The sequence below is a fragment of the Schistocerca nitens genome, chromosome 5, assembly GCF_023898315.1.
Source record: "Schistocerca nitens isolate TAMUIC-IGC-003100 chromosome 5, iqSchNite1.1, whole genome shotgun sequence".
Lineage (NCBI taxonomy): Eukaryota > Metazoa > Arthropoda > Insecta > Orthoptera > Acrididae > Schistocerca > Schistocerca nitens.
The window spans coordinates 237675162-237687194 of NC_064618.1; the positions used below are offsets into that span (position 1 = coordinate 237675162).

General features: G+C 58.5%; 2 protein-coding genes across 2 annotated transcripts in view; both read left to right on the plus strand.

Moving 5' to 3' along the window:
• LOC126260361 (mucin-1-like) overlaps positions 1-4247 on the plus strand; it is a 132404-nt gene extending 128157 nt beyond the window's left edge. The window contains exons 2-5 of the mRNA XM_049957688.1: positions 2626-3205; positions 3256-3383; positions 3470-3941; positions 4028-4247. Coding sequence (XP_049813645.1) covers positions 2626-3205; positions 3256-3383; positions 3470-3941; positions 4028-4247 — 1400 coding nt within the window. The remainder of the gene's footprint in view (positions 1-2625; positions 3206-3255; positions 3384-3469; positions 3942-4027) is intronic.
• Positions 4248-5068: 821 nt separating this feature from the next.
• Positions 5069-11251, plus strand: LOC126260362 (mucin-1-like). The gene is made up of 6 exons (XM_049957690.1): positions 5069-6120; positions 6207-6312; positions 6368-9384; positions 9435-9823; positions 9920-10446; positions 10502-11251. The coding sequence occupies exons 1-6, from the start codon at positions 5069-5071 to the stop codon at positions 11249-11251; spliced, it is 5841 nt and encodes a 1946-aa protein (XP_049813647.1).
• Positions 11252-12033: the final 782 nt, after the last annotated feature.

Consider the following 12033-nt stretch of genomic DNA (forward strand, 5'->3'; position numbering starts at 1 on the left):
TTGAAACGTCCCCTTAGAAAAATTAATGAATTACTGTGCTGATAAACCTCTTACATTATTTGATTTTCAAACAGCTGAGCAAAACTCAACGTACTCAGACATTTCTCTCTTTACTTATTCTGATCCACACTAAACTGACACACAATATTTTTAGCGCAATGCAATCTGACTTTCAAAAATCCCTACAAAAGAATGGCCCTGACTAACAATAACCTATACCTTTGGTCCAAATGGCTCTGAGCACTATGGGACTTAACATCTATGGTCATCAGTCCCCTAGAACTTAGAACTACATAAACCTAACTAACCTAAGGACAGCACACAACACCCAGCCGTCACGAGGCAGAGAAAATCCCTGACCCCGCCGGGAATCGAACCCGGGAACCCGGGCGTGGGAAGCGAGAACGCTACCGCACGACCACGAGATGCGGGCTAAACCTATACCTTTCATGAATCACTTACAAAAATCTTCGTTACTCGAACTACTGCAATACAGCGAGCTCCAGTACTGCCAGATACATAAAAGATTCTAACTACTGAAGGCACTGACTACTGATAGGCGTAGTTAGCAAATGAAAGATTTTGATAGAGAACAAACAATGTATTTACCTTAAGAGTGTTCAAAAGTCATAATATATATATCAGTTAATGACATCCAGTCTTACAAATTTACTCTCTCTAATGGACACACGTCCAGATCATCCGCTCGCAAAACTCCGCCATCTCTCTCTCCACATCCACCACTGCTGGCGGCTCACCTCCAACTGCGCAACGCGCTGTTCACATCCAACTGCCCAACACTACAATAGCGAATATTCCAACAATGAAAACCAGCCACAGACTGCACACAGCACAGTCAATGATTTTCATACAGAGCGCTACATGGCGTTACCAACATAAAAACCTGAACAGCCTACTTACATAGCCCCCATGCTTCAAATGGCTCTGAGTACTATGCGACTCAACTGCTGAGGTCATAAGTCCCCTAGAACTTAGAACTACTTAAACCTAACTAACCTAAGGACAACACACACATCCATGCCCGAGGCAGGATTCGAACCTGCGACCGTAGCGGTCGCGCGGTTCCAGACTGTAGCGCCAGAACCGCTCGGCCACCAGCGGCCGGCGCCCCCATGCTCCCCACAAAAAATTTTACAAATTGTTTTGGGCAGTGGCCAGTACAGATTTGAAAAAAAATTTTCATAATCACAATAACAAAGAAATCTAATGCACACACTTATTGATACAATGTTGGTCAAAAGCTAAAATTTTCTCACATTCCATAAAGACAGTCCTCATCATTCATCACAGTAAAATTGCAGTGTTTTTTTTTTCTCAAAGTCTGAGCAGTAAAAGAAAATGCACACGGAAGTAGTGGATTTCCATGCAGTCCTGAAGAAGTAGTGTTGTCCTTCCAACGGAAAGACAGTGCTGTCTCTTGACATGCAGGCAGGTAATGGGCCACAACAGAGCAAACCCACCGCAGAGTCAGTCAAAGTTTTGAAGAATATTGGTAGGTAGTTCATCACAGAGCAGAGCCACTGTAGTCCTGATAGAGATTATGGTATTGGTGGGGCATCAAACGTGCAGACCCACTGTAGTCCTTGTAGAGATGGCTAGCAGCCATCCGTTCTGACTGTGCGGGTGCGCAATCACTACTGAAGAGTCTTGCGGATAATATAGCAAGTCCATGAACCACCTCTTGTGCACTCACAAAATTTTTTTTTGAAATGTCCTTAGAACCAGCAACGCTGTTAACCAGCACCTTACTGAATTATTAGCCACGTGCAAACACTAACAGTCCCAAATTCTCACTTATTGTGCATATACTACGACCAACAGAAACGTGTGCAGTGAAATGTAATTTAATTTGAAGAACTGGTGTCTATACAATTATAAATTTACAACATAAGAATACAATTACAAAAGTACAAAATACATCATTAAAGAACATAATAGTACAGACCAAGATCGGAATGCTCGGATTAAAAAGAGTGTGAGAGAGAAAATAAGTATTTCGCCTCTTCTGTGGAGACTGATGACTCAAATAAGCAGTAACCGCTAATAACGAGAATTTATCCTAACGTGTGCTGCCTGCAATAGCAGCCACAACGTTGGCAGTGTTATCGCATCTGTCGTGACCATGCGAAAGAATTTCGAGATATGGACTCAAGCCGCGGGAGTCTGGCCTCATTTATTTAACGTCGTTAGTTGGACTATCTTTGCGTTCGAGACTAGGCAACAAGTTTTCAAGATATTCTACTCTCTATTCATCGGAACTTAATAAAATGTTCAATATTTAAATTAAACGATGTTATTGATTACATGTATGCTATCTTTGTACGTGTCTGTAGTTAATTTGAATAATTTTGGCAACACGGTATGCATAATACACAGTGATGACGATGAGAACTTAATTGGAATGAATGAAACGTAAATGGTGTAGATATTGGCTGTGAGAGTGTGTTGGCGAAAGCTGTCGCCAGCACACCGGTTAGCAAAGATGTAGCAACACGATCGATAGCAGGTGCTGGATGAAGCACACCTATCAGGAGAGAGACCAAAGACAAACTTGCAAGCTTCGCTCCGCTGCCGCTGACCGGAGAGCTCAGTCTCTGCCACCAGCTCAGTCTCTGCCACCAGCTCAGTCCCTGCCACCAGCTCAGTCTCTGCCACCAGCTCAGTCTCTGCCACCAGCTCAGTCTCTGCCACCAGCTCAGTCTCTGCCACCAGCTCAGTCCCTCCCACCAGCTCAGTCTCTGCCACCAGCTCAGTCTCTGCCACCAGCTCAGTCCCTGCCACCAGCTCAGTCCCTGCCACCAGCTCAGTCCCTGCCACCAGCTCAGTCCCTCCCACCAGCTCAGTCCCTGCCACCAGCTCAGTCCCTGCCACCAGCTCAGTCCCTGCCACCAGCTCAGTCCCTGCCACCAGCTCAGTCTCTGCCACCAGCTCAGTCTCTGCCACCAGCTCAGTCCCTGACACCAGCTCAGTCCCTGACACCAGCTCAGTCCCTGCCACCAGCTCAGTCTCTGCCACCAGCTCAGTCTCTGCCACCAGCTCAGTCCCTGCCACCAGCTCAGTCCCTGCCACCAGCTCAGTCCCTGCCACCAGCTCAGTCCCTGCCACCAGCTCAGTCCCTGCCACCAGCTCAGTCCCTGCCACCAGCTCAGTCCCTGCCACCAGCTCAGTCCCTGCCACCAGCTCAGTCTCTGCCACCAGCTCAGTCTCTGCCACCAGCTCAGTCTCTGCCACCAGCTCAGTCTCTGCCACCAGCTCAGTCTCTGCCACCAGCTCAGTCTCTGCCACCAGCTCAGTCTCTGCCACCAGCTCAGTCTCTGCCACCAGCTCAGTCCCTCCCACCAGCTCAGTCCCTGCCACCAGCTGTCCCTGCCACCAGCTCAGTCCCTGCCACCAGCTCAGTCCCTGCCACCAGCTCAGTCTCTGCCACCAGCTCAGTCTCTGCCACCAGCTCAGTCTCTGCCACCAGCTCAGTCCCTCCCACCAGCTCAGTCCCTGCCACCAGCTCAGTCCCTGCCACCAGCTCAGTCCCTGCCACCAGCTCAGTCTCTGCCACCAGCTCAGTCTCTGCCACCAGCTCAGTCACTGCCACCAGCTCAGTCCCTGCCACCAGCTCAGTCCCTGCCACCAGCTGAGTCTCTGCCACCAGCTCAGTCCCTGCCACCAGCTCAGTCTCTGCCACCAGCTCAGTCCCTGCCACCAGCTCAGTCTCTGCCACCAGCTCAGTCCCTGCCACCAGCTCAGTCCCTGCCACCAGCTCAGTCTCTGCCACCAGCTCAGTCCCTGCCACCAGCTCAGTCTCTGCCACCAGCTCAGTCTCTGCCACCAGCTCAGTCCCTGCCACCAGCTCAGTCTCTGCCACCAGCTCAGTCCCTGCCACCAGCTCAGTCTCTGCCACCAGCTCAGTCTCTGCCACCAGCTCAGTCTCTGCCACCAGCTCAGTCCCTGCCACCAGCTCAGTCCCTGCCACCAGCTCAGTCTCTGCCACCAGCTCAGTCTCTGCCACCAGCTCAGCCACCAGCTCAGTCTCTGCCACCAGCTCAGTCCCTCCCACCACCTCAGTCCCTGCCACCAGCTCAGTCCCTGCCACCAGCTCAGCCACCAGCTCAGTCTCTGCCACCAGCTCAGTCTCTGCCACCAGCTCAGTCTCTGCCACCAGCTCAGCCACCAGCTCAGTCTCTGCCACCAGCTCAGTCCCTGACACCAGCTCAGTCCCTGCCACCAGCTAAGTCCCTGCCACCAGCTCAGTCTCTGCCACCAGCTCAGTCTCTGCCACCAGCTCAGTCCCTGCCACCAGCTCAGTCCCTGCCACCAGCTCAGTCCCTGCCACCAGCTCAGTCTCTGCCACCAGCTCAGTCTCTGCCACCAGCTCAGTCCCTGCCACAAGCTCAGTCTCTGCCACCAGCTCAGTCCCTGCCACCAGCTCAGTCCCTGCCACCAGCTCAGTCTCTGCCACCAGCTCAGTCCCTGCCACCAGCTCAGTCTCTGCCACCAGCTCAGCCACCAGCTCAGTCTCTGCCACCAGCTCAGTCCCTGACACCAGCTCAGTCTCTGCCACCAGCTCAGTCTCTGCCACCAGCTCAGTCTCTGCCACCAGCTCAGTCCCTCCCACCAGGTCAGTCCCTGCCACCAGGTCAGTCCCTGCCACCAGCTCAGTCCCTGCCACCAGCTCAGTCCCTGCCACCAGCTCAGTCCCTGCCACCAGCTCAGTCTCTGCCACCAGCTCAGTCACCAGCTCAGTCTCTGCCACCAGCTCAGTCCCTGACACCAGCTCAGTCCCTGCCACCAGCTCAGTCCCTGCCACCAGCTCAGTCTCTGCCACCAGCTCAGTCTCTGCCACCAGCTCAGTCCCTGCCACCAGCTCAGTCCCTGCCACCAGCTCAGTCCCTGCCACCAGCTCAGTCCCTGCCACCAGCTCAGTCCCTGCCACCAGCTCAGTCCCTCCCACCAGCTCAGTCCCTGCCACCAGCTCAGTCCCTGCCACCAGCTCAGTCTCTGCCACCAGCTCAGTCTCTGCCACCAGCTCAGTCCCTCCCACCAGCTCAGTCCCATGCCTCCAGCTCAGTCCCTGCCACCAGCTCAGTCCCTGCCACCAGCTCAGTCCCTGCCACCACCTCAGTCCCTGCCACCAGCTCAGTCCCTCCCACCAGCTCAGTCCCTGCCACCAGCTCAGTCCCTGCCACCAGCTCAGTCCCTGCCACCAGCTCAGTCTCTGCCACCAGCTCAGTCTCTGCCACCAGCTCAGTCCCTGCCACCAGCTCAGTCTCTGCCACCAGCTCAGTCTCTGCCACCAGCTCAGTCTCTGCCACCAGCTCAGTCTCTGCCACCAGCTCAGTCTCTGCCACCAGCTCAGTCTCTGCCACCAGCTCAGTCCCTCCCACCAGCTCAGTCCCTGCCACCAGCTCAGTCCCTGCCACCAGCTCAGTCCCTGCCACCAGCTCAGTCTCTGCCACCAGCTCAGTCTCTGCCACCAGCTCAGTCTCTGCCACCAGCTCAGTCTCTGCCACCAGCTCAGTCTCTGCCACCAGCTCAGTCCCTCCCACCAGCTCAGTCCCTGCCACCAGCTCAGTCCCTGCCACCAGCTCAGTCCCTGCCACCAGCTCAGTCTCTGCCACCAGCTCAGTCTCTGCCACCAGCTCAGTCCCTGCCACCAGCTCAGTCCCTGCCACCAGCTCAGTCCCTGCCACCAGCTCAGTCTCTGCCACCAGCTCAGTCCCTGCCACCAGCTCAGTCTCTGCCACCAGCTCAGTCCCTGCCACCAGCTCAGTCCCTGCCACCAGCTCAGTCCCTGCCACCAGCTCAGTCCCTGCCACCAGCTCAGTCCCTGCCACCAGCTCAGTCCCTGCCACCAGCTCAGTCTCTGCCACCAGCTCAGTCCCTGCCACCAGCTCAGTCTCTGCCACCAGCTCAGTCTCTGCCACCAGCTCAGCCACCAGCTCAGTCTCTGCCACCAGCTCAGTCCCTGACACCAGCTCAGTCCCTGCCACCAGCTCAGTCCCTGCCACCAGTTCAGTCTCTGCCACCAGCTCAGTCTCTGCCACCAGCTCAGTCCCTGCCACCAGCTCAGTCCCTGCCACCAGCTCAGTCCCTGCCACCAGCTCAGTCTCTGCCACCAGCTCAGTCCCTCCCACCAGCTCAGTCCCTGCCACCAGCTCAGTCCCTGCCACCAGCTCAGTCTCTGCCACCAGCTCAGTCTCTGCCACCAGCTCAGCCACCAGCTCAGTCTCTGCCACCAGCTCAGTCCCTGACACCAGCTCAGTCCCTGCCACCAGCTCAGTCCCTGCCACCAGCTCAGTCTCTGCCACCAGCTCAGTCTCTGCCACCAGCTCAGTCCCTGCCACCAGCTCAGTCCCTGCCACCAGCTCAGTCCCTGCCACCAGCTCAGTCTCTGCCACCAGCTCAGTCCCTCCCACCAGCTCAGTCCCTGCCACCAGCTCAGTCCCTGCCACCAGCTCAGTCCCTGCCACCAGCTCAGTCCCTCCCACCAGCTCAGTCCCTGCCACCAGCTCAGTCCCTGCCACCAGCTCAGTCCCTGCCACCAGCTCAGTCTCTGCCACCAGCTCAGTCCCTGCCACCAGCTCAGTCTCTGCCACCAGCTCAGTCTCTGCCACCAGCTCAGTCTCTGCCACCAGCTCAGTCTCTGCCACCAGCTCAGTCTCTGCCACCAGCTCAATCTCTGCCACCAGCTCAGTCCCTCCCACCAGCTCAGTCCCTGCCACCAGCTCAGTCCCTGCCACCAGCTCAGTCCCTGCCACCAGCTCAGTCCCTGCCACCAGCTCAGTCTCTGCCACCAGCTCAGTCTCTGCCACCAGCTCAGTCTCTGCCACCAGCTCAGTCTCTGCCACCAGCTCAGTCCCTCCCACCAGCTCAGTCCCTGCCACCAGCTCAGTCCCTGCCACCACCTCAGTCCCTGCCACCAGCTCAGTCTCTGCCACCAGCTCAGTCTCTGCCACCAGCTCAGTCCCTGCCACCAGCTCAGTCTCTGCCACCAGCTCAGTCTCTGCCACCAGCTCAGTCCCTGCCACCAGCTCAGTCCCTGCCACCAGCTCAGTCCCTGCCACCAGCTCAGTCTCTGCCACCAGCTCAGTCCCTGCCACCAGCTCAGTCTCTGCCACCAGCTCAGTCCCTGCCACCAGCTCAGTCCCTGCCACCAGCTCAGTCCCTGCCACCAGCTCAGTCTCTGCCACCAGCTCAGTCCCTGCCACCAGCTCAGTCTCTGCCACCAGCTCAGTCTCTGCCACCAGCTCAGCCACCAGCTCAGTCTCTGCCACCAGCTCAGTCCCTGACACCAGCTCAGTCCCTGCCACCAGCTCAGTCCCTGCCACCAGCTCAGTCTCTGCCACCAGCTCAGTCTCTGCCACCAGCTCAGTCCCTGCCACCAGCTCAGTCCCTGCCACCAGCTCAGTCCCTGCCACCAGCTCAGTCTCTGCCACCAGCTCAGTCCCTCCCACCAGCTCAGTCCCTCCCACCAGCTCAGTCCCTGCCACCAGCTCAGTCCCTGCCACCAGCTCAGTCTCTGCCACCAGCTCAGTCTCTGCCACCAGCTCAGCCACCAGCTCAGTCTCTGCCACCAGCTCAGTCCCTGACACCAGCTCAGTCCCTGCCACCAGCTCAGTCCCTGCCACCAGCTCAGTCTCTGCCACCAGCTCAGTCTCTGCCACCAGCTCAGTCCCTGCCACCAGCTCAGTCACTGCCACCAGCTCAGTCCCTGCCACCAGCTCAGTCTCTGCCACCAGCTCAGTCCCTCCCACCAGCTCAGTCCCTGCCACCAGCTCAGTCCCTGCCACCAGCTCAGTCCCTGCCACCAGCTCAGTCTCTGCCACCAGCTCAGTCCCTGCCACCAGCTCAGTCCCTGCCACCAGCTCAGTCCCTGCCACCAGCTCAGTCCCTGCCACCAGCTCAGTCTCTGCCACCAGCTCAGTCCCTGCCACCAGCTCAGTCCCTGCCACCAGCTCAGTCTCTGCCACCAGCTCAGTCCCTGCCACCAGCTCAGTCTCTGCCACCAGCTCAGTCTCTGCCACCAGCTCAGTCTCTGCCACCAGCTCAGTCTCTGCCACCAGCTCAGTCTCTGCCACCAGCTCAGTCCCTGCCACCAGCTCAGTCCCTGCCACCAGTTCAGTCTCTGCCACCAGCTCAGTCTCTGCCACCAGCTCAGTCCCTGCCACCAGCTCAGTCCCTGCCACCAGCTCAGTCCCTGCCACCAGCTCAGTCTCTGCCACCAGCTCAGTCCCTCCCACCAGCTCAGTCCCTGCCACCAGCTCAGTCCCTGCCACCAGCTCAGTCTCTGCCACCAGCTCAGTCTCTGCCACCAGCTCAGCCACCAGCTCAGTCTCTGCCACCAGCTCAGTCCCTGACACCAGCTCAGTCCCTGCCACCAGCTCAGTCCCTGCCACCAGCTCAGTCTCTGCCACCAGCTCAGTCTCTGCCACCAGCTCAGTCCCTGCCACCAGCTCAGTCCCTGCCACCAGCTCAGTCCCTGCCACCAGCTCAGTCTCTGCCACCAGCTCAGTCCCTCCCACCAGCTCAGTCCCTGCCACCAGCTCAGTGCCTGCCACCAGCTCAGTCCCTGCCACCAGCTCAGTCCCTCCCACCAGCTCAGTCCCTGCCACCAGCTCAGTCCCTGCCACCAGCTCAGTCCCTGCCACCAGCTCAGTCCCTGCCACCAGCTCAGTCTCTGCCACCAGCTCAGTCTCTGCCACCAGCTCAGTCTCTGCCACCAGCTCAGTCTCTGCCACCAGCTCAGTCTCTGCCACCAGCTCAGTCTCTGCCACCAGCTCAGTCCCTCCCACCAGCTCAGTCCCTGCCACCAGCTCAGTCCCTGCCACCAGCTCAGTCCCTGCCACCAGCTCAGTCCCTGCCACCAGCTCAGTCTCTGCCACCAGCTCAGTCTCTGCCACCAGCTCAGTCTCTGCCACCAGCTCAGTCTCTGCCACCAGCTCAGTCCCTCCCACCAGCTCAGTCCCTGCCACCAGCTCAGTCCCTGCCACCACCTCAGTCCCTGCCACCAGCTCAGTCTCTGCCACCAGCTCAGTCTCTGCCACCAGCTCAGTCCCTGCCACCAGCTCAGTCCCTGCCACCAGCTCAGTCTCTGCCACCAGCTCAGTCTCTGCCACCAGCTCAGTCCCTGCCACCAGCTCAGTCCCTGCCACCAGCTCAGTCCCTGCCACCAGCTCAGTCTCTGCCACCAGCTCAGTCCCTGCCACCAGCTCAGTCTCTGCCACCAGCTCAGTCCCTGCCACCAGCTCAGTCCCTGCCACCAGCTCAGTCCCTGCCACCAGCTCAGTCTCTGCCACCAGCTCAGTCCCTGCCACCAGCTCAGTCTCTGCCACCAGCTCAGTCTCTGCCACCAGCTCAGCCACCAGCTCAGTCTCTGCCACCAGCTCAGTCCCTGACACCAGCTCAGTCCCTGCCACCAGCTCAGTCCCTGCCACCAGCTCAGTCTCTGCCACCAGCTCAGTCTCTGCCACCAGCTCAGTCCCTGCCACCAGCTCAGTCCCTGCCACCAGCTCAGTCCCTGCCACCAGCTCAGTCTCTGCCACCAGCTCAGTCCCTCCCACCAGCTCAGTCCCTGCCACCAGCTCAGTCCCTGCCACCAGCTCAGTCTCTGCCACCAGCTCAGTCTCTGCCACCAGCTCAGCCACCAGCTCAGTCTCTGCCACCAGCTCAGTCCCTGACACCAGCTCAGTCCCTGCCACCAGCTCAGTCCCTGCCACCAGCTCAGTCTCTGCCACCAGCTCAGTCTCTGCCACCAGCTCAGTCCCTGCCACCAGCTCAGTCACTGCCACCAGCTCAGTCCCTGCCACCAGCTCAGTCTCTGCCACCAGCTCAGTCCCTCCCACCAGCTCAGTCCCTGCCACCAGCTCAGTCCCTGCCACCAGCTCAGTCCCTGCCACCAGCTCAGTCTCTGCCACCAGCTCAGTCCCTGCCACCAGCTCAGTCCCTGCCACCAGCTCAGTCCCTGCCACCAGCTCAGTCCCTGCCACCAGCTCAGTCTCTGCCACCAGCTCAGTCCCTGCCACCAGCTCAGTCCCTGCCACCAGCTCAGTCTCTGCCACCAGCTCAGTCCCTGCCACCAGCTCAGTCTCTGCCACCAGCTCAGTCTCTGCCACCAGCTCAGTCTCTGCCACCAGCTCAGTCTCTGCCACCAGCTCAGTCTCTGCCACCAGCTCAGTCCCTGCCACCAGCTCAGTCCCTGCCACCAGCTCAGTCTCTGCCACCAGCTCAGCCACCAGCTCAGTCTCTGCCACCAGCTCAGTCCCTGCCACCAGCTCAGTCCCTGCCACCAGCTCAGTCCCTGCCACCAGCTCAGTCCCTGCCACCAGCTCAGTCTCTGCCACCAGCTCAGTCTCTGCCACCAGCTCAGTCTCTGCCACCAGCTCAGTCTCTGCCACCAGCTCAGTCTCTGCCACCAGCTCAGCCACCAGCTCAGTCTCTGCCACCAGCTCAGTCCCTGACACCAGCTCAGTCCCTGCCACCAGCTCAGTCTCTGCCACCAGCTCAGTCCCTGCCACCAGCTCAGTCCCTGCCACCAGCTCAGTCTCTGCCACCAGCTCAGTCCCTGCCACCAGCTCAGTCTCTGCCACCAGCTCAGTCTCTGCCACCAGCTCAGTCCCTGCCACCAGCTCAGTCCCTGCCACCAGCTCAGTCCCTGCCACCAGCTCAGTCCCTGCCACCAGCTCAGTCCCTGCCACCAGCTCAGTCTCTGCCACCAGCTCAGTCTCTGCCACCAGCTCAGCCACCAGCTCAGTCTCTGCCACCAGCTCAGTCCCTGACACCAGCTCAGTCCCTGCCACCAGCTCAGTCCCTGCCACCAGCTCAGTCCCTGCCACCAGCTCAGTCTTTGCCACCAGCTCAGTCTCTGCCACCAGCTCAGTCCCTGCCACCAGCTCAGTCCCTGCCACCAGCTCAGTCCCTGCCACCAGCTCAGTCACTGCCACCAGCTCAGTCTCTGCCACCAGCTCAGTCTCTGCCACCAGCTCAGCCACCAGCTCAGTCTCTGCCACCAGCTCAGTCCCTGACACCAGCTCAGTCCCTGCCACCAGCTCAGTCCCTGCCACCAGCTCAGTCCCTGCCACCAGCTCAGACTCTGCCACCAGCTCAGTCTCTGCCACCAGCTCAGTCCCTGCCACCAGCTCAGTCTCTGCCACCAGCTCTGCCACCAGCTCAGTCTCTGCCACCAGCTCAGTCTCTGCCACTAGCTCAGTCTCTGTCACTAGCTATGTCACTAGCCTAGTCTCTGTCACCAGCTCAGTCTCTGCCACCAGCTCAGTTCTTGCCACCAGCTCAGTCTCTGCCACCAGCTCAGTCGCTGCCACCAGCTCAGTCTCTGCCACCAGCTCAGTCCCTGCCACCAGCTAAGTCCCTGCCACCAGCTCAGTCCCTGCCACCAGCTCAGTCTCTGCCACCAGCTCAGTCTCTGCCACCAGCTCAGTCCCTGCCACCAGCTCAGTCTCTGCCACCAGCTCTGCCACCAGCTCAGTCTCTGCCACTAGCTCAGTCTCTGTCACTAGCTCTGTCACTAGCTCAGTCTCTGTCACTAGCTCAGTCTCTGTCACTAGCTCAATCACTAACCCAGTCACTGGCGCACTGAGCTGCACTCCCAGTTGGCGTCTGTCATTCATCACATAGCGGGACTTTTATTTCACTAGCAGTGAGGGTAACATGGACTTTTAGCATAGACCTCGTACCACAAAACACGGACTCTTGACGTTAAGTAGATCCTGTTTATATAAATAAAGAGCTCTGTTAATACATGTGTGTAGTTGTACAAAGAGGACACGGGCCACCACACAACATCGTCTCCCTTGACGCCTATGGTACAAGGCTCTACAGAGAGAGATCGGCACAGAGAGGTAATCTTGGCGGGCTGCAATATACCAGTCAGAATATTGTTACGACAACGCCACACTATCGCGAGATAGTTAGTGCTGCGCATGTGATCCGGAGGTGGTTGTATTATACAGGTGAATTCGCTCATACTGCCAGACTACACTGTGACTGTTGCCTTTTAATGAA